The sequence below is a fragment of the Eutrema salsugineum genome, unplaced genomic scaffold, assembly GCF_000478725.1.
Source record: "Eutrema salsugineum unplaced genomic scaffold, Eutsalg1_0 scaffold_8, whole genome shotgun sequence".
Lineage (NCBI taxonomy): Eukaryota > Viridiplantae > Streptophyta > Magnoliopsida > Brassicales > Brassicaceae > Eutrema > Eutrema salsugineum.
In genome coordinates this window covers 7871538-7884624 of record NW_006256414.1, presented here as the reverse complement: position 1 = coordinate 7884624, position 13087 = coordinate 7871538, and the positions used below count along the sequence as shown (strand labels likewise).

The 13087-nt window shown below is 40.3% G+C and overlaps 1 protein-coding gene across 1 annotated transcript; it reads left to right on the top strand.

The window, feature by feature from the left end:
- The first annotated feature begins 9205 nt into the window (after positions 1-9205).
- Positions 9206-10278, top strand: LOC112088474 (uncharacterized protein At3g60930, chloroplastic-like). The gene is made up of 2 exons (XM_024158758.1): positions 9206-9482; positions 9572-10278. Exons 1-2 carry the CDS (start codon positions 9206-9208, stop codon positions 10276-10278), a joined length of 984 nt encoding a protein of 327 aa, XP_024014526.1.
- The last annotated feature ends 2809 nt before the right edge of the window (positions 10279-13087 follow it).

Sequence of the window (13087 nt, the reverse complement as noted above, 5' to 3'; positions counted from 1 at the left end):
TCAGCATGCCATCTCATTGTCACTGTTGTTTGCTTTGATACATTCTCTTCAATCTGTCGGCAATAGGTAGATACCACATACGACTATATGGTATTCTGGTTATCTGGAGTTGGTTGAGATGAAGAATCCATCTGCATAAAACACAAACAACATATTTGGATGTATTAGAAATAAAGAAAATTTCAAGTCACAAATCACAAATCACAATGATCAACACAAAAGCATGCTCGCAAGTCACAAAAGAAAAAAAAAAAAACAACGACGAAAGAGACATGAAGCATGATTCAGTTCCTAAGTCATTGCTACGTTCAGTTTCTAAACAAACAAAAACAGCTTAATTACCACAAATCAGCACCCAACCTAATGCCACATTGAGCAAAAACCAGCATAAGCTCGACGAGGCAAGACTCAACGAAAAAATAGACAAACTACAAAAATTGTAACAACATCAATACAGTTTATATGCTATCTAATTGAGACCAGACCATTGTAATTATCATAACAGCAGACCACACTAATTTTTTTAAGTTGTCGTTGATAAGTCCTGAAAGCAATATTCACAAGCTTTAAAAAAACGAAAGGAAAAAAAAGGCATGAAGAAGATACAAGAGATGCTCTGAAAATTGTACACTTGTAAATTATATTGTTTGTTAATTAATTGAGCACCTACAATTTTACAAACCAAATAAAAAGTAGCAAAAGAAAAAGACCACATTGGATCTTCCATTCAAAAATTTGTTTATTTAAAACTCTGAATAAAAATATATAAGAAAAGCAGGTCATGACCCACATAGTTAGACCCTATATATATATATATATATCATTATTCACAATACGAAAGCATAATATCTATATATTATTATTTAAAAAAATCATTTAAATGAATTTCATGTTATAAGTCTTTCAAAAAATAAAAAACGATTATTGAAATAAAAAAATCTATTATAATAAAAAAAGCTTATTGAAAAGAATATAAAAATGTGTTTTTTCCCTTCAAAATGTATTTAAGATTGTATTTAGTTGATTTTCATATTAATATATTAATATATTTTATATCATAAAATAATAATTATTGCATAGAAATATTTTTTAAAATTTGTTTCAAGATTTTACAATATTTTTATTTTTATTGTTATTAATAATTTTAAATCTATTCAAAAATCAATTCAATTATTTTTAAAATATAATAATCAAATTAAAATGTATTTTTTTTAAAAAAAATCTAATATAAATTATGAGAACTACTATAAGGACAATTCTACAACAGACAACCCTATCTATTCCACTAGAAACCATGACTACGATGAAGTGCTCTATTTACACTATGCTGAAGTTTTCCTTATAAATTTTATTTTTATTAATCTGCAGAAATTGCATTATCTGAGAATCGATACTAGAATTTTCTTTTGTGTAACTATTGATCAATTAGTGGGTTCTTCCACATCCAAATGTTTTTTAAAGATACTTTTTCATATTGATCAGTATATTATAATATTACTATCCAAAAACAATATAACAAATTAAAGATTCAATATTTTGCCATATTTTCATTTTCAAAACATAATTGTATAATAGAGCTAGAGTGTGATCCGAACTACGCACAGACCTTATAATTATTTTTTTTACATTTTTGTCATCTAATATTATTTTAATTCTATAGATTTGTTTTCATTAGCTTAAAATCTGTGTTATTTTTAATTATATTTTTAATTCTCACTTTTTTCATTTATGTATTCTTTTAGCGTATTGTATCAACTTATGCAATTATTTTTCTAACGGAAGATATTATCATTTCTAGTGTGTACTTTTTAATTTATTTTATTTAATTGGTTCTATAATTACTTAATATATAGGGCTTGTTTCAAATATAATCTCTTTTCTAAAGTTAAACACTAAAATAATCTCTGTTTCTCTTTTTTTATTTTTGCCACTTTGTAACTATTTTATCTTTCTCTCTTATATATTTATAAAAATGCCATTATATATCAGTTATTTCGTTTTTTAAATAATTACAGAAAAATCCCTTGGACCTCCTAAACCCCTCTTTATTATGAAAATGTCATCTTCTTTGATACTTCCAACCATCATGAACCACCACGAAAATAGAATAAATGCTTCTCAACCAAAGTAAATATCAGAGCTCATACACTCATAACCTTCCTATTCTTTCCTAATTTCATCTCCAAAACTTCTGGGCTGATTTACAATATCATAAGTTATGCATTTTCGGGGATTTTGCTTAACCGAGACCTCGGTTGTTTATTTTTGGTAAAATTCTGAGTTCTGAATTCTTAAGAGAACTGAAGGCAAGCTCAAATCCGATATAGATATAGGTAATGATAACACTTTATTTTCTTCCCATTTTTATATTTGTACTGCGAAAGTGAAGTCTACTAGTCAACATAAAGTTAGTTATTCAATTGACTTTTTAAAAATTTGTAACCAGCACACTTTAGTAGACTTCAAGAGAAGTCTACTCGTTATCATTTGAAAACAAAAAAAAAAGTAGTAGACTTTGTTTGAACTTGCAAGAAGTCCAATGGAAAAATATGTTAGTTTTGTAGTTGTCCTTACTTTGACTTTTAAAAAGTTGCTATATTTTGAGGTCTTCTTTATATGTATGCTCTAGAAGTCTAATTTTAAGTTATTTTTGTATTCGACCAAAATCATTGGCGTTATAAATGAAGTAAACTTCGGGAAAAAGTCTAAAATCGAAGTAGACTTCTTCCTAAAGTCTACTTCAATTTTTCAGTCAAACACAAAAGTAACCGTTTTTTTAGTAGACTTCCTAGTGAAGTCTACTATGAACAATCAATTGCAAAAATAACATATTTTATCTTGTAGACTTCTATTGAATCCAGTAGACTTCATTAGTAGAATGTCAAAGAAGTCTACTCGTATAAGAAGTCTACTCTTGAAGTCAACTCCAGAAGTCATTGACATGGTCACATGCACAACTAACCTTTTTTGTTGGAAGTCTACAGGTGAAGTCTATTATGATATAGTCAACGTTTTGGTAAATTACAAAAAATAACTCTTTTATAAGTAGACTTCTTTCGCAGACTTTTACAGGAAAAAGTAGACTTCTCCTCCAGTCTACTCATGCAGTCTGGAGGAGAAATCTACTTGTTGTTTTTATTTTAAAAACGTTTTTTTAACATATTTATAACATTTTTTTTTCAATTTTTTGGTTTTGAATGCTTGTTAGCAAGTGATTGAAGTACTCAATGATTTTCATTTGATTTAAGTAGATATTTATTGTGGAATCAAATTTTTAGATTTATAAACTAGTTAGCTTGTCAAAGTAGACTTCATTTGCAGTCTACAAATGTTGTCTGCGAAAGAAGTCTAATAGCTAGAAAATTTCTTCTTCGTATGTGTATGTGTTTGCTAATATGGTTTATCTGCATGTTTTTCAGATAATGGCTCAAATACTTGTTGTTTACAGAGAATGGAAGATGGATGAGAAATCGTGGCACTTTGTGGTGGATAGTGGCAAAGGAAAAAGAATTTTCTTTTTGAGGGATGGTTGCACCTTTGTGTAACTTACTAAAATGGCACAAGATGATTATGATCTGGGCAAGAAGACTGAGCTGGTCAAGTTATCCTACTCACTACCGGAATCAGTGTTGCAAACTATGGCTCCAGATACATCTCCAATGCATGTCACCAATCACAGATAAGTTTCAAGCTTAATTTCGTTAAGCAGATTGCATAGGGTACGTCTTTGTGTGTCCAGTCGAGTGGAGATGGATACTGATGAGAACCAAGAAGATTCAGATAAATATGTAGGTCAGGAGTCTGATGAAGATGCTGAATATACTAATGATGACGAGGCAGTCAGTTCTGATGCGAATGAAGATATTAAAGATCCAGCTGATGGAGAAGATGCAGCTTACTCTAACGGGAAAGATTACAGTGTCTACGGTAAAGTGAAAGATGAAGATGAAGTCTCTATTGATAATGTCAGAAGCGAATGTGGTGAGACAGGAAGAACGCCCATGTCATGGTCTAACAATATATATGTTAGAGCAAGTTTCCCTACCAAGGAGAAGCTGTTATCACAGTTGCGATTGATAGTGATTATGTTAAAATTTGCTTTTAAAACATTTAAGTCTACAAAGACCCTGCTTGTGGCTAAATGTCGGGTGCCAGGATGTGCTTGGATGGTTAGAGCGAGTGTGAAGAATGAAGCAACCATGTTTTGGGTAACAAAGTATGTGAAGGTCCACAAATGTTCAGTAGCAGAATGGCTTTACCGTTTGAAGTCTACTCCGAATTATATTGGTAGGCTGTTTATAAGCCATTTGGGCATAATTGATCGACTTACACCTCAATATGTTAAGGATTCAATGAAACGTATGTTTGGCATCAAGATGGATTATACTACATAAAATCTTTGATATATGCCCAACAATTAGTTAGGGAACAGCTGAAGATGGATATGTGAGTCTCCCTGTTTACCTACATTCACTTAAAAAAGCCAATCCGGGAACTGACACAGCTCTTCATGTTGATTCAAAGAATAAATTCAAATACCTATTTCTGGCCTTTGGAGCATCGATAGCTGGTTTTCATTACATAAGAAGAGTTATTGTGGTGGATGGATGTCATCTAACTGGGAAATATGAAGGTACTTTGTTATCGGCAACCGCACAAGATGGTAATTTACAGATATTTCCTTTGGATTTTGGAATTGTTGATGGTGAAGATAATGCTTCATGGGAATGGTTTTTTTTCAAAACAGTGTGAATGAATCTTATGTTTGGCATCAAGATGGATTATACTACTTCATACTAATCTTTGATATATGTCCAACAATTGGGGAGGAGAACAGCTGAAGATAGATATGCGAGTCTCCCAGCTTACTTACATTCACTTTAAAAAAGCCAACCCGAGAACTGTAGCAGCTCTTCATGTTGATTCCAAGAATAAATTCAAATACCTATTTCTGGCCTTTGGAGTAACGATAGCTGATTTTCAGTACATGAGAAGAGTTATTGGGATGGATGGATATCATCTAACTGGAAAATAAGAATGTACTTTGTTAGTGGCAACCGCACAAGATGTTAATTTCCAGATATTTTCTCTGGGTTTAGGAATTGTAGATGGTGAAGATAATGCTTCATAGGAAAGGGTTTTTTTCAAAACTGCGTGAATGTATTTCATATGGTTATCCTTTGGTGATAGTTTCTGACAGGCATACTTCTATTAAGAATGCATGTGAAACTGTTTTCCCATGGACAAGACAATGGATATGTTATTATCATCTACAATTTCACATAGTAACAAAGTTTTAAGGGGAAGCACTTGATGTACTTGGTCGAACGTGTTGGTTATGCGTACAATTCCTACGATTACAACTGGTACATGGCAGAGTTATGGCAGTTCAAGCCTGATCTTGCTGAGTATTTGGAAGAAGCTGATGTGAAGCTTTGGTCCCGAGTTCATTTATGTGGAGACAGGTACAATATTAAGACTAGCAATATCACAGAATCTATAAATTCTGCACTTAAGAAAGTCCGTGGTTATCCCGTATCATTTCTCTTGTAGTTGATATTAGAGAAGCTCGGTCGGTGGTTCTTTAAACGCAGAGAAGATGCTTTGAGTCTCACAACACATAATGCTCAGAGAGTTAAATATTTGCTGGCGATTCGTGGACATTATGCAGATGCAATGGTGGTGGAACGCATTGATGCTTGGAGATTCTATGTGAAAGAAGGAAACCAGAATTGTTTTGTCCATTTGGAACATCGAATTTGTGAATGTGGTGTGTTCTATACCTGTAGATTCGACATCTGCGTTGGAAGTCTACTACATTTGTCTATGTAAGAAGTCTGCTGTATTATTTGTTAAACGGTTTAAGTATGAAACAATTATCTATGAATCGACTGTAATGACTTTAACGGTGTATCTGTCAGACCGAATATTTATCTATGTTCTTTCTGCATAAAAATACACCATGATAACGAAGATCAGTTCCATTCCAGACCTAAGAAAATGTCCATCCTAATAAACTTCAACGCTCTCTCTTCAGATATTCTGTGGGAGATCCTTCTAAAAATCACTTCTTCTTCGTATGATGTTCTTTAAAGCAAGGATTTCTTCCAAAACTCTATATGAGATTTCTAATGAAGAGGGTTTTTTAAGAGCAGTTGATCTAATATCCTTGAAAATTCTCTGGGTCTGGGATCAACATATGAGGGTTGATGCATTCTTTAGGTGCTGTTTGGACTGTGGAGATCTTACATCGCAATTCCTAAGAGGTGTATCTCTAATCTTCTTTAAAGATATCATCCCAGTCGGGTTAGATTTAATCTGGGTGTCATCAAACGTAGGATGCCTCATGGCTACACACTGCATGATTATGTTTTCTTTAACCATGGATGGCAGCCATGATGTATTCAACTCCATTCATGGTATAACCCCGTCAGAGGCAACGAAGATGAAGAAGACTATGCAGCACATCAACAGGTCTCTGTGGACTTTTAAGGAGCCTGACGAGTTCCACGAACTGGTTTTCCCGATTTTACAAAAGCACAATCACGGAGTTGTGATTATATGAGTTGCCAAACATGCACTGGATCAAAACCTGGTCGATACATATGGCGACTAACTCTGTAGTCCATGCTTATGAAAGTTAGAATGTGCCATATTCTAGAAAACAATCCCTGGATTTGCTAATGAATGGCAACTTCTCTGTTCCACGATAGCCACACTCGTCAAATATCTCTATAGCCATTTTTTTCCCTGATGGCTCTGATGTTTTTATCACAAAGTTGCGGAGGAAATGGCAAATTCAGAGCATGACACTCAATGTACTTCAGGCAGTAGACTCCACAATCACCACTCTGATAGTTCTGAGGTATCTCCTTTGCTGGTACTAGTCTTCAGTAGGTGCACACGTTTGCAGAAGGTAGGGTAGTGTGTGAGCCAAAACTCGCACAACCAAGAAATTTGTTAAGGAAAACTTAAGGGATCCAAAATTTCTAGGGTTGATCACAAGAACAGCAAGATCGAAGGAAAGTTTTTATTGCTGTGAAAGTCTTTAGTCTTTATTGCTTAGGGTTGCAAAAGTTACATAATGAATCGCGTAAATCTTCTATTTAATAATTCTCTAAATCGCCTAGCCAAGAATCTCGGGAGAGATTTTTGGAATATTTCCTTATCGCTTTGTGTGGCTGCCGTCACGATACTTCGCCTAGGATTTTTATGGGTTTTCATCCTTCCAGGCTTCGGTTCGGCCCATCTGAACAACCGGCTTGGGCCAACACAGGAGAAAACGGCTTGGCCCATTCCTCTTCTTGCACAGCTCGGCCCATTCTTCGTTCTCTTCACGGCTCGGCCCGTCTGTCTTTGTCCGCGGCTCGGCCTACTCGTTTTAATGAACATGGCTCGGCCCACTTGTTTGGTAGGTCGGTTCGGTTCATGTCTGGTGGGCAGATGCTCTCCCTAAATCGGTTTTCTTCGGTACTTGGTCACTTTCGAGATGGTTTGATAAAGGAGGGGTGAAACCGACCCCAACAGTTAGCCCCCCAGCTCGTCAGTTTCGGAGACGAGAGTGATGAGGTTCATTGCTCCTGGCCATAGGATAAACCATCGAGTTAGGCCATTGTGAAACGATTTTGGGCGAGCCGTTCTTTAACGGAGCGTAATAACAAGGTTTTGCTGACGAGGCTGTTTGAAGAGATATGTAGAGCCATTCAAAGATAATGGCGAGCTGTATTTAGTGACATGGTCTCTATATAGTGCCGAACCGTTCCTTGTGATGATACGTGTTGAGATAAAACAATGCTGAGGCGTCTTATTAACGACGAGGCGACCTGTGGAAGCTACGCCGAGCCGAATAAACAATGAGCCGTTTTGTGTAAAGATGTCGAACCGTCGGGACGTTCTTGTTTGATAATACCGAGCCATGTTCCAAGGCAACAGCGAGGCGTTTCTGTTAGTGATGCTGAGCCATGTCTCAAGGATACGACGAGGGGTTTCTGTTAGCAATGCCGAGCCGTGTTTCAAGGTAACGACGAGGCGTTTCTGTTAGCAATGCCGAGCCATGTTTCAAGGTAACGACCAGGCATTTCTGTTAGCAATGCTGAGCCATGTTTCAAGGTAACGACGAGGCGTTTCTGTTAGCAATGTCGAGCCGCGTTTCAAGGTAACGACGAGGCGTTTAAGGCGAAACAGAATGCCGAGCCGAATAAACGACGACGCGTTTTGTGACAACTATGCCAAGACTTCAGCTGAAGACTCAGACCTCCCGACCGTTGGTCTTCCGAAAGAAGATTCTCGGATACCAGCGCGTGTAACCGACGCGGCCAGAGTTTATTTATACCCTACGGATTCCAAGCGTTGTTGTATTGATGGCTTTCCGAGGTTCACGTGGAACTCACGCGCCTCTGCCTGTTCTATAAGAAGTTGAATCCCCCTTTTTTTTACTCATAATTTCAGATCTTCGATTTCACTAAAGGTAACTCTCCCTTCTCTCTTCTTTCTCTCTCTAGTTTATTTATTTTCCGGCTAGGGTTCCGAGGCCTCCGCCGCTCCAGATCTTTTTCCGAAAAAAAACTTCCGCGTAATATTGTAATTCCTGTACAAACTATAAATCATGTCAAACCGCTCCGACGATTCGCTGGATCCGCTTTTTTACTACGAGCCGAGCCGCTTAGATGCCGAGGTGAGAGACGTAACAGGGTCTTTCGAGGCATCTGTCTCGCCGAGCCCTTCCAATCATTCATCTGAAAGCGACAAGGCGTCGAATCACTCGAATCCATCAGGTGCTCGCTCTCCCAATAACGAGCCGTCGGTTTCGACGAGCTGGTCCCGGGGTCCTGCCTATAATGAAGACGTTGATTATGCTGCAATAAAAGCTGCCGGTCGAGGCGAGACTTGAATTAGAACGTCTCATGACATCCCGAGGTGCTTCTTCGTCTGAGCAGAGGAAACACAAGCGAGGGAAAAGACAAAAACCTGACACGCCTGGTTCCACACTCTCTTCCCCCGACTCACTTGAGGCGTTGCGATGTCGTTTTGGAATATCCGAGGCGGTGGAATTCGTCCTTCCAGAGAAGAGCGACCGAGCTGACAAACTGCCTGAAAATCACTTCACCCTGTACAAGGCGTTTTTGAGCTCTGTTTCCTCTGGTTCCCGATCCCTGGAGTTATCCTCGAGTACCTGTGGAAACACGGGATCTCGATTGGGCAGATTATGCCGAGGGGCTTGCGTCATATGATCAGCATCCTGGTTTGGGGTTTTGAATGCGGACTCGACATTGAGCTGGATCATCTGGTAAACTTGTTGGAGATCAGAAAGGCTCTGAAGGGACGTAGATTTTATATCTCCAACAAGTCCAATCGCCGGATTATAGGCGGTTTCCCAAGCAAAGATCAGTTTTGGACCGAGCGCTTCTTCTATGTCTTGGTGAACGAGGCGTCGGTTGGCGAGGACTTCGTCCGAAAAACCAAGACCGCTTGGGGACCACTTGGTAGCCGATCCGAAGCTTTGCCTCGGCTTGGAGCTGTTATGGTACGATTTTCCCTCACTAAACTGGTTGTTTTTGTGTTGTTTTTGCAGTTCGGAGCATTCTTTCTCCAGTTCCTGACGACCTCTTCGTTGTTCGAGATACTCTTGCGGCTCGAAAAGTCAATTGGAGGAAGCACTTTACGTTTGAGAGAGTGAAAAGAGTGCGAGCCATTTTCGCTGGAGTACCTGTTAGCTCTTCGTCTTCAAATTCTTCAGGAGATAGAAGGGAAAAAATGGTGACCATCACTCTTAGAGACAGAAAGAGGCGTGAAGAGGAAGAGGCTACAAAACGAGCCGCCGAGGAGGCTCAAACGGAGGGCGAGGCTATCCCTCAAGACGATCCGCCGAGCAGTGAAGGGGAAGGTGCGATCCGAGCTGTGGAGGCAAACGTTACCGAGGTGATTGAGAAGGAGGTGGCGCCCGAGGTGGAACCGGGTGAGATCATCCCCAAGGCGCCCAAAGACGATTCTGCAGCTCGGAGCAAAACACCTTCCAACTCGGCTATTTTGGCTCTCCCAAAGTCGTCAAGGCCCCCGGCTTCGCAACTACAGAAACACGACGCTGGTCGAAAACGATCAGCCACTGAGAAAGGGAAATGTGTGGCTGTTCAGAAAAACAAGCCGCCCAAGAAGAAACACAAACCGGCGTCTGGTGATCCCGCTTCACGCAAACTGGTCGTCGATGACCCGGATGTCTCGGCGGTGATGTTTTCGCGTGTTAACAACGCAACCCGCGTCTTCCTCCTCCCGAGCAGCTGAGGAGACTGAGGTCCTATGGCGCGATGGCACAGCGAGGCACCAAAGTCTGTTCTGTTTATTTTTCCTTACTTTTTTCGTGTCGAATTCTGGCTAAGTGTTTAACACATATTATTCTTCGCAGTTCGTAGCGGCTATCAACGAGCTGATGGCTGAGTACGAGACGGACCTGTCTAAGGTCGAACGTTGTCTGGATGAAGCTCGGAATGAGACTTCGACAACAAAGGGGAAGCTGGACGAGGTGATGACCAAGGTGAAAAGGCTGGAAGAGGAGAAGATAGGCCTTCGTGCCGATGTCGACAAGGTATCCGCCACGGTTGTTCGCCTCGATGAGGCGAGGAGAGCCAAAAGCGCCAAGGTGGCGTTGCTTAAGAGGCTGATCGAGGCCAAGGATGCCTTGTTTGATGCTAAGGTCAAGCGTGCGAAGAAAAAGGCGAGGCGAGAGTTGACAGCCAAGTCTCAGGAACGCCTTGCCAAGGTGGAGGAAGGTCTTGCCAAGCTTGAGAAGGCCAAAACTGACGAGAATGAGCTAGGGCAGATCAAGGGCAACCTTGCTATGATCGACGACCTGAGGAAGCCGGATGGCCCGACTCTCGATGACGAAGATGCGAAGTTAAAGGGTTGGGAGAGCCAATACGTCGACGATGAGGCGTATGAGCGCATCGCATCTGAGATCTGAGGTGAGCTAGTCTTCTCGCCCGTGTCGCCAGATTCTGTAGATACCTTCCTAGGTAACGAGCCGATTGAGGAGACAGCAGATAATCTGGGTGTTGGAGATCCGACCGGATCGAACGCGGGTACGCCGGCCCTTTCGAACCTCCTTGCCGAGCGAGAGACGCAGTCTGCAGCTTGACTCTCCCCCTTCCTCCCTTGTCTTTTATTTCTCATGTTTTGTACTAAGTACCTGGATGGCTTTATCCGCTTTTCGAACTCGCGTGTTTTTGTAATTGGCGCCAGGATGTCTTTATCCACTTGACTATTGATTTTGTTGATGGATTGATTTGGTAGTGGTTATACCTATCTTTCCCCTTAGTCATTTTTTGGAATTGTTACTTTTGCCTTCAGTGGATTGAAGACTTTTTAGAAAGCTGTTGTTGGACCGAGCTGTCATTACTTGGTTCGTCAAGCCGGGCCAAGATTGCTTTTGTTTTCTTTTCGGGCCGAACCGTTACGAAAAGTCGATAAAAATCGGATTAAGGAATAGGTTGTTTAAGTTATAGTTGGTTTTTCTAGATATCGTATAAATTCTGTTTAAGTCTAAATCCCGAGCTAGGAGATGCTTTGTGACGTGTCCTTGTTTTAGGTAACTCTTACAAAAGAGATTAACGTTATTTTATGTCGTTAGCGCCGAGGCGTTTGAGTTAGGAAAGAGAGAGTGCGAGACATTTTAACTCGGATTTAGTTTTGGCCGTCTGAGGCGCTAAGTTTGGAACTCTCGTTGTCGAGGTCCACGTCCTGAGATGATATCAGAGGGATATCAGAGTTCGATTATAGACCGGCGTTCCCGAGAGGGTGAATGCGTTTTCCGGGTTTTAAGAGTTCATTTTGGTTTTAGAGAAAACGATGTAGTCTCGACTTACAATCTCGTGTGCGATGACGAACCGTGGCGACCGATACGTTTTTGGTCCGAAATTTGTATAGCGCGCTTGATTTTAATCCATAGAGGATGTGACTTGCACCCTCGTCCTAGGAAATGTGGTAAAAAGTCCATTTAGAGAACTTTGTGACTGTTGTTTCATTGTGGCCAGCAACGAGGCGAGGTGTTTGGAACTATAGATCAGAAAGTTTTGCCGAAGTGAATGCAAGGACAAGTAAAAGTCTAGGAGAAGTGTACACAAGTGATGAATGAAAAACTAACCGAAGAGACAATGAATGAATTAAAAATCCGACGTGAACATGAGTAAATGAAAAACTAACCGAAGTGACAATAAGTGAGTGAAAAATCCGAAGTGACCATGAAAAACTAGCTGGTTTAAAATGAATGAAAAACTAGCCGAAGTGACAATGATCTTAGAGATATTAGACTTAACGAGCTGAAATCTTAAATTTAATGAAGGTATGTGTATACGTATCCACTCCTCCCCCCTTTTTAGGAGGGGGGACAGCTGAACCCGTCTGAGGACGGGCTGTCTACGTACCCTTTGCAGGGATCAAGCCGTCACGTAGTTTGTTGGGGTCGATTTCCACCCCACACAGGTAAACCATCCCAAAATAACTAAGTATAGAAAATGGGAGAGCCGTGATCATCAAAACGGGAGAGCCGTTCTCACCAAGGCAAGAAGGAGAGCCGTTTTACCAAGAAAGGCGGGAGAGCTGCGATCGCCAGGTGGGAGAGCCGAGAAGAAGGAGATGGACCGAGCCGTATAACATAACATAGGCCGAGCCCCTGTCTTAAATACCTGGGCCGAGCCGTGCCGCGGAGAGGTGGAGCGAATTATGTCAAGTGGGCCGAGCCGTAAAGAAAGCATGACGGGCCGAGCCAAAGCCTTGAAGAGGCGAAGCCCACGAAAAACCCTAGGCGAGATGCAAAGTCGGTCAGCCACACGAGGCGATAAGGAAATATTCCGAAAATCTCGCCCGAGATTCTCGGCTAGGCGGTTTAGAAAATCAGTATAAATATGTGGTGTATGTAATTCATTCTGCCAACTTTGGCAACCCTAAACAATAAGAACGAAACACTTTCACAGCAAGAAAGGCTCTCTTTTGATCTTACTGTCTTTGGCGATAAACCCTAGAAGTTTCCGATCCCTAAGTTTCTCTACAAATCTTTGGTTGTGCGAGTTTTGGCTCACACAATTTGGCGCCGTCTGTG

Excerpts from the sequence above, each read along its gene's own strand:
- LOC112088474 (XM_024158758.1), top strand. The coding sequence starts at position 9,206 with ATGCCGAGGGGCTTGCGTCATATGATCAGCATCCTGGTTTGGGGTTTT. Across the intron at positions 9,483-9,571 it reads GACCGCTTGGGGACCACTTG|TTCGGAGCATTCTTTCTCCA; the intron begins GTAGCCGATCCG and ends TTGTTTTTGCAG.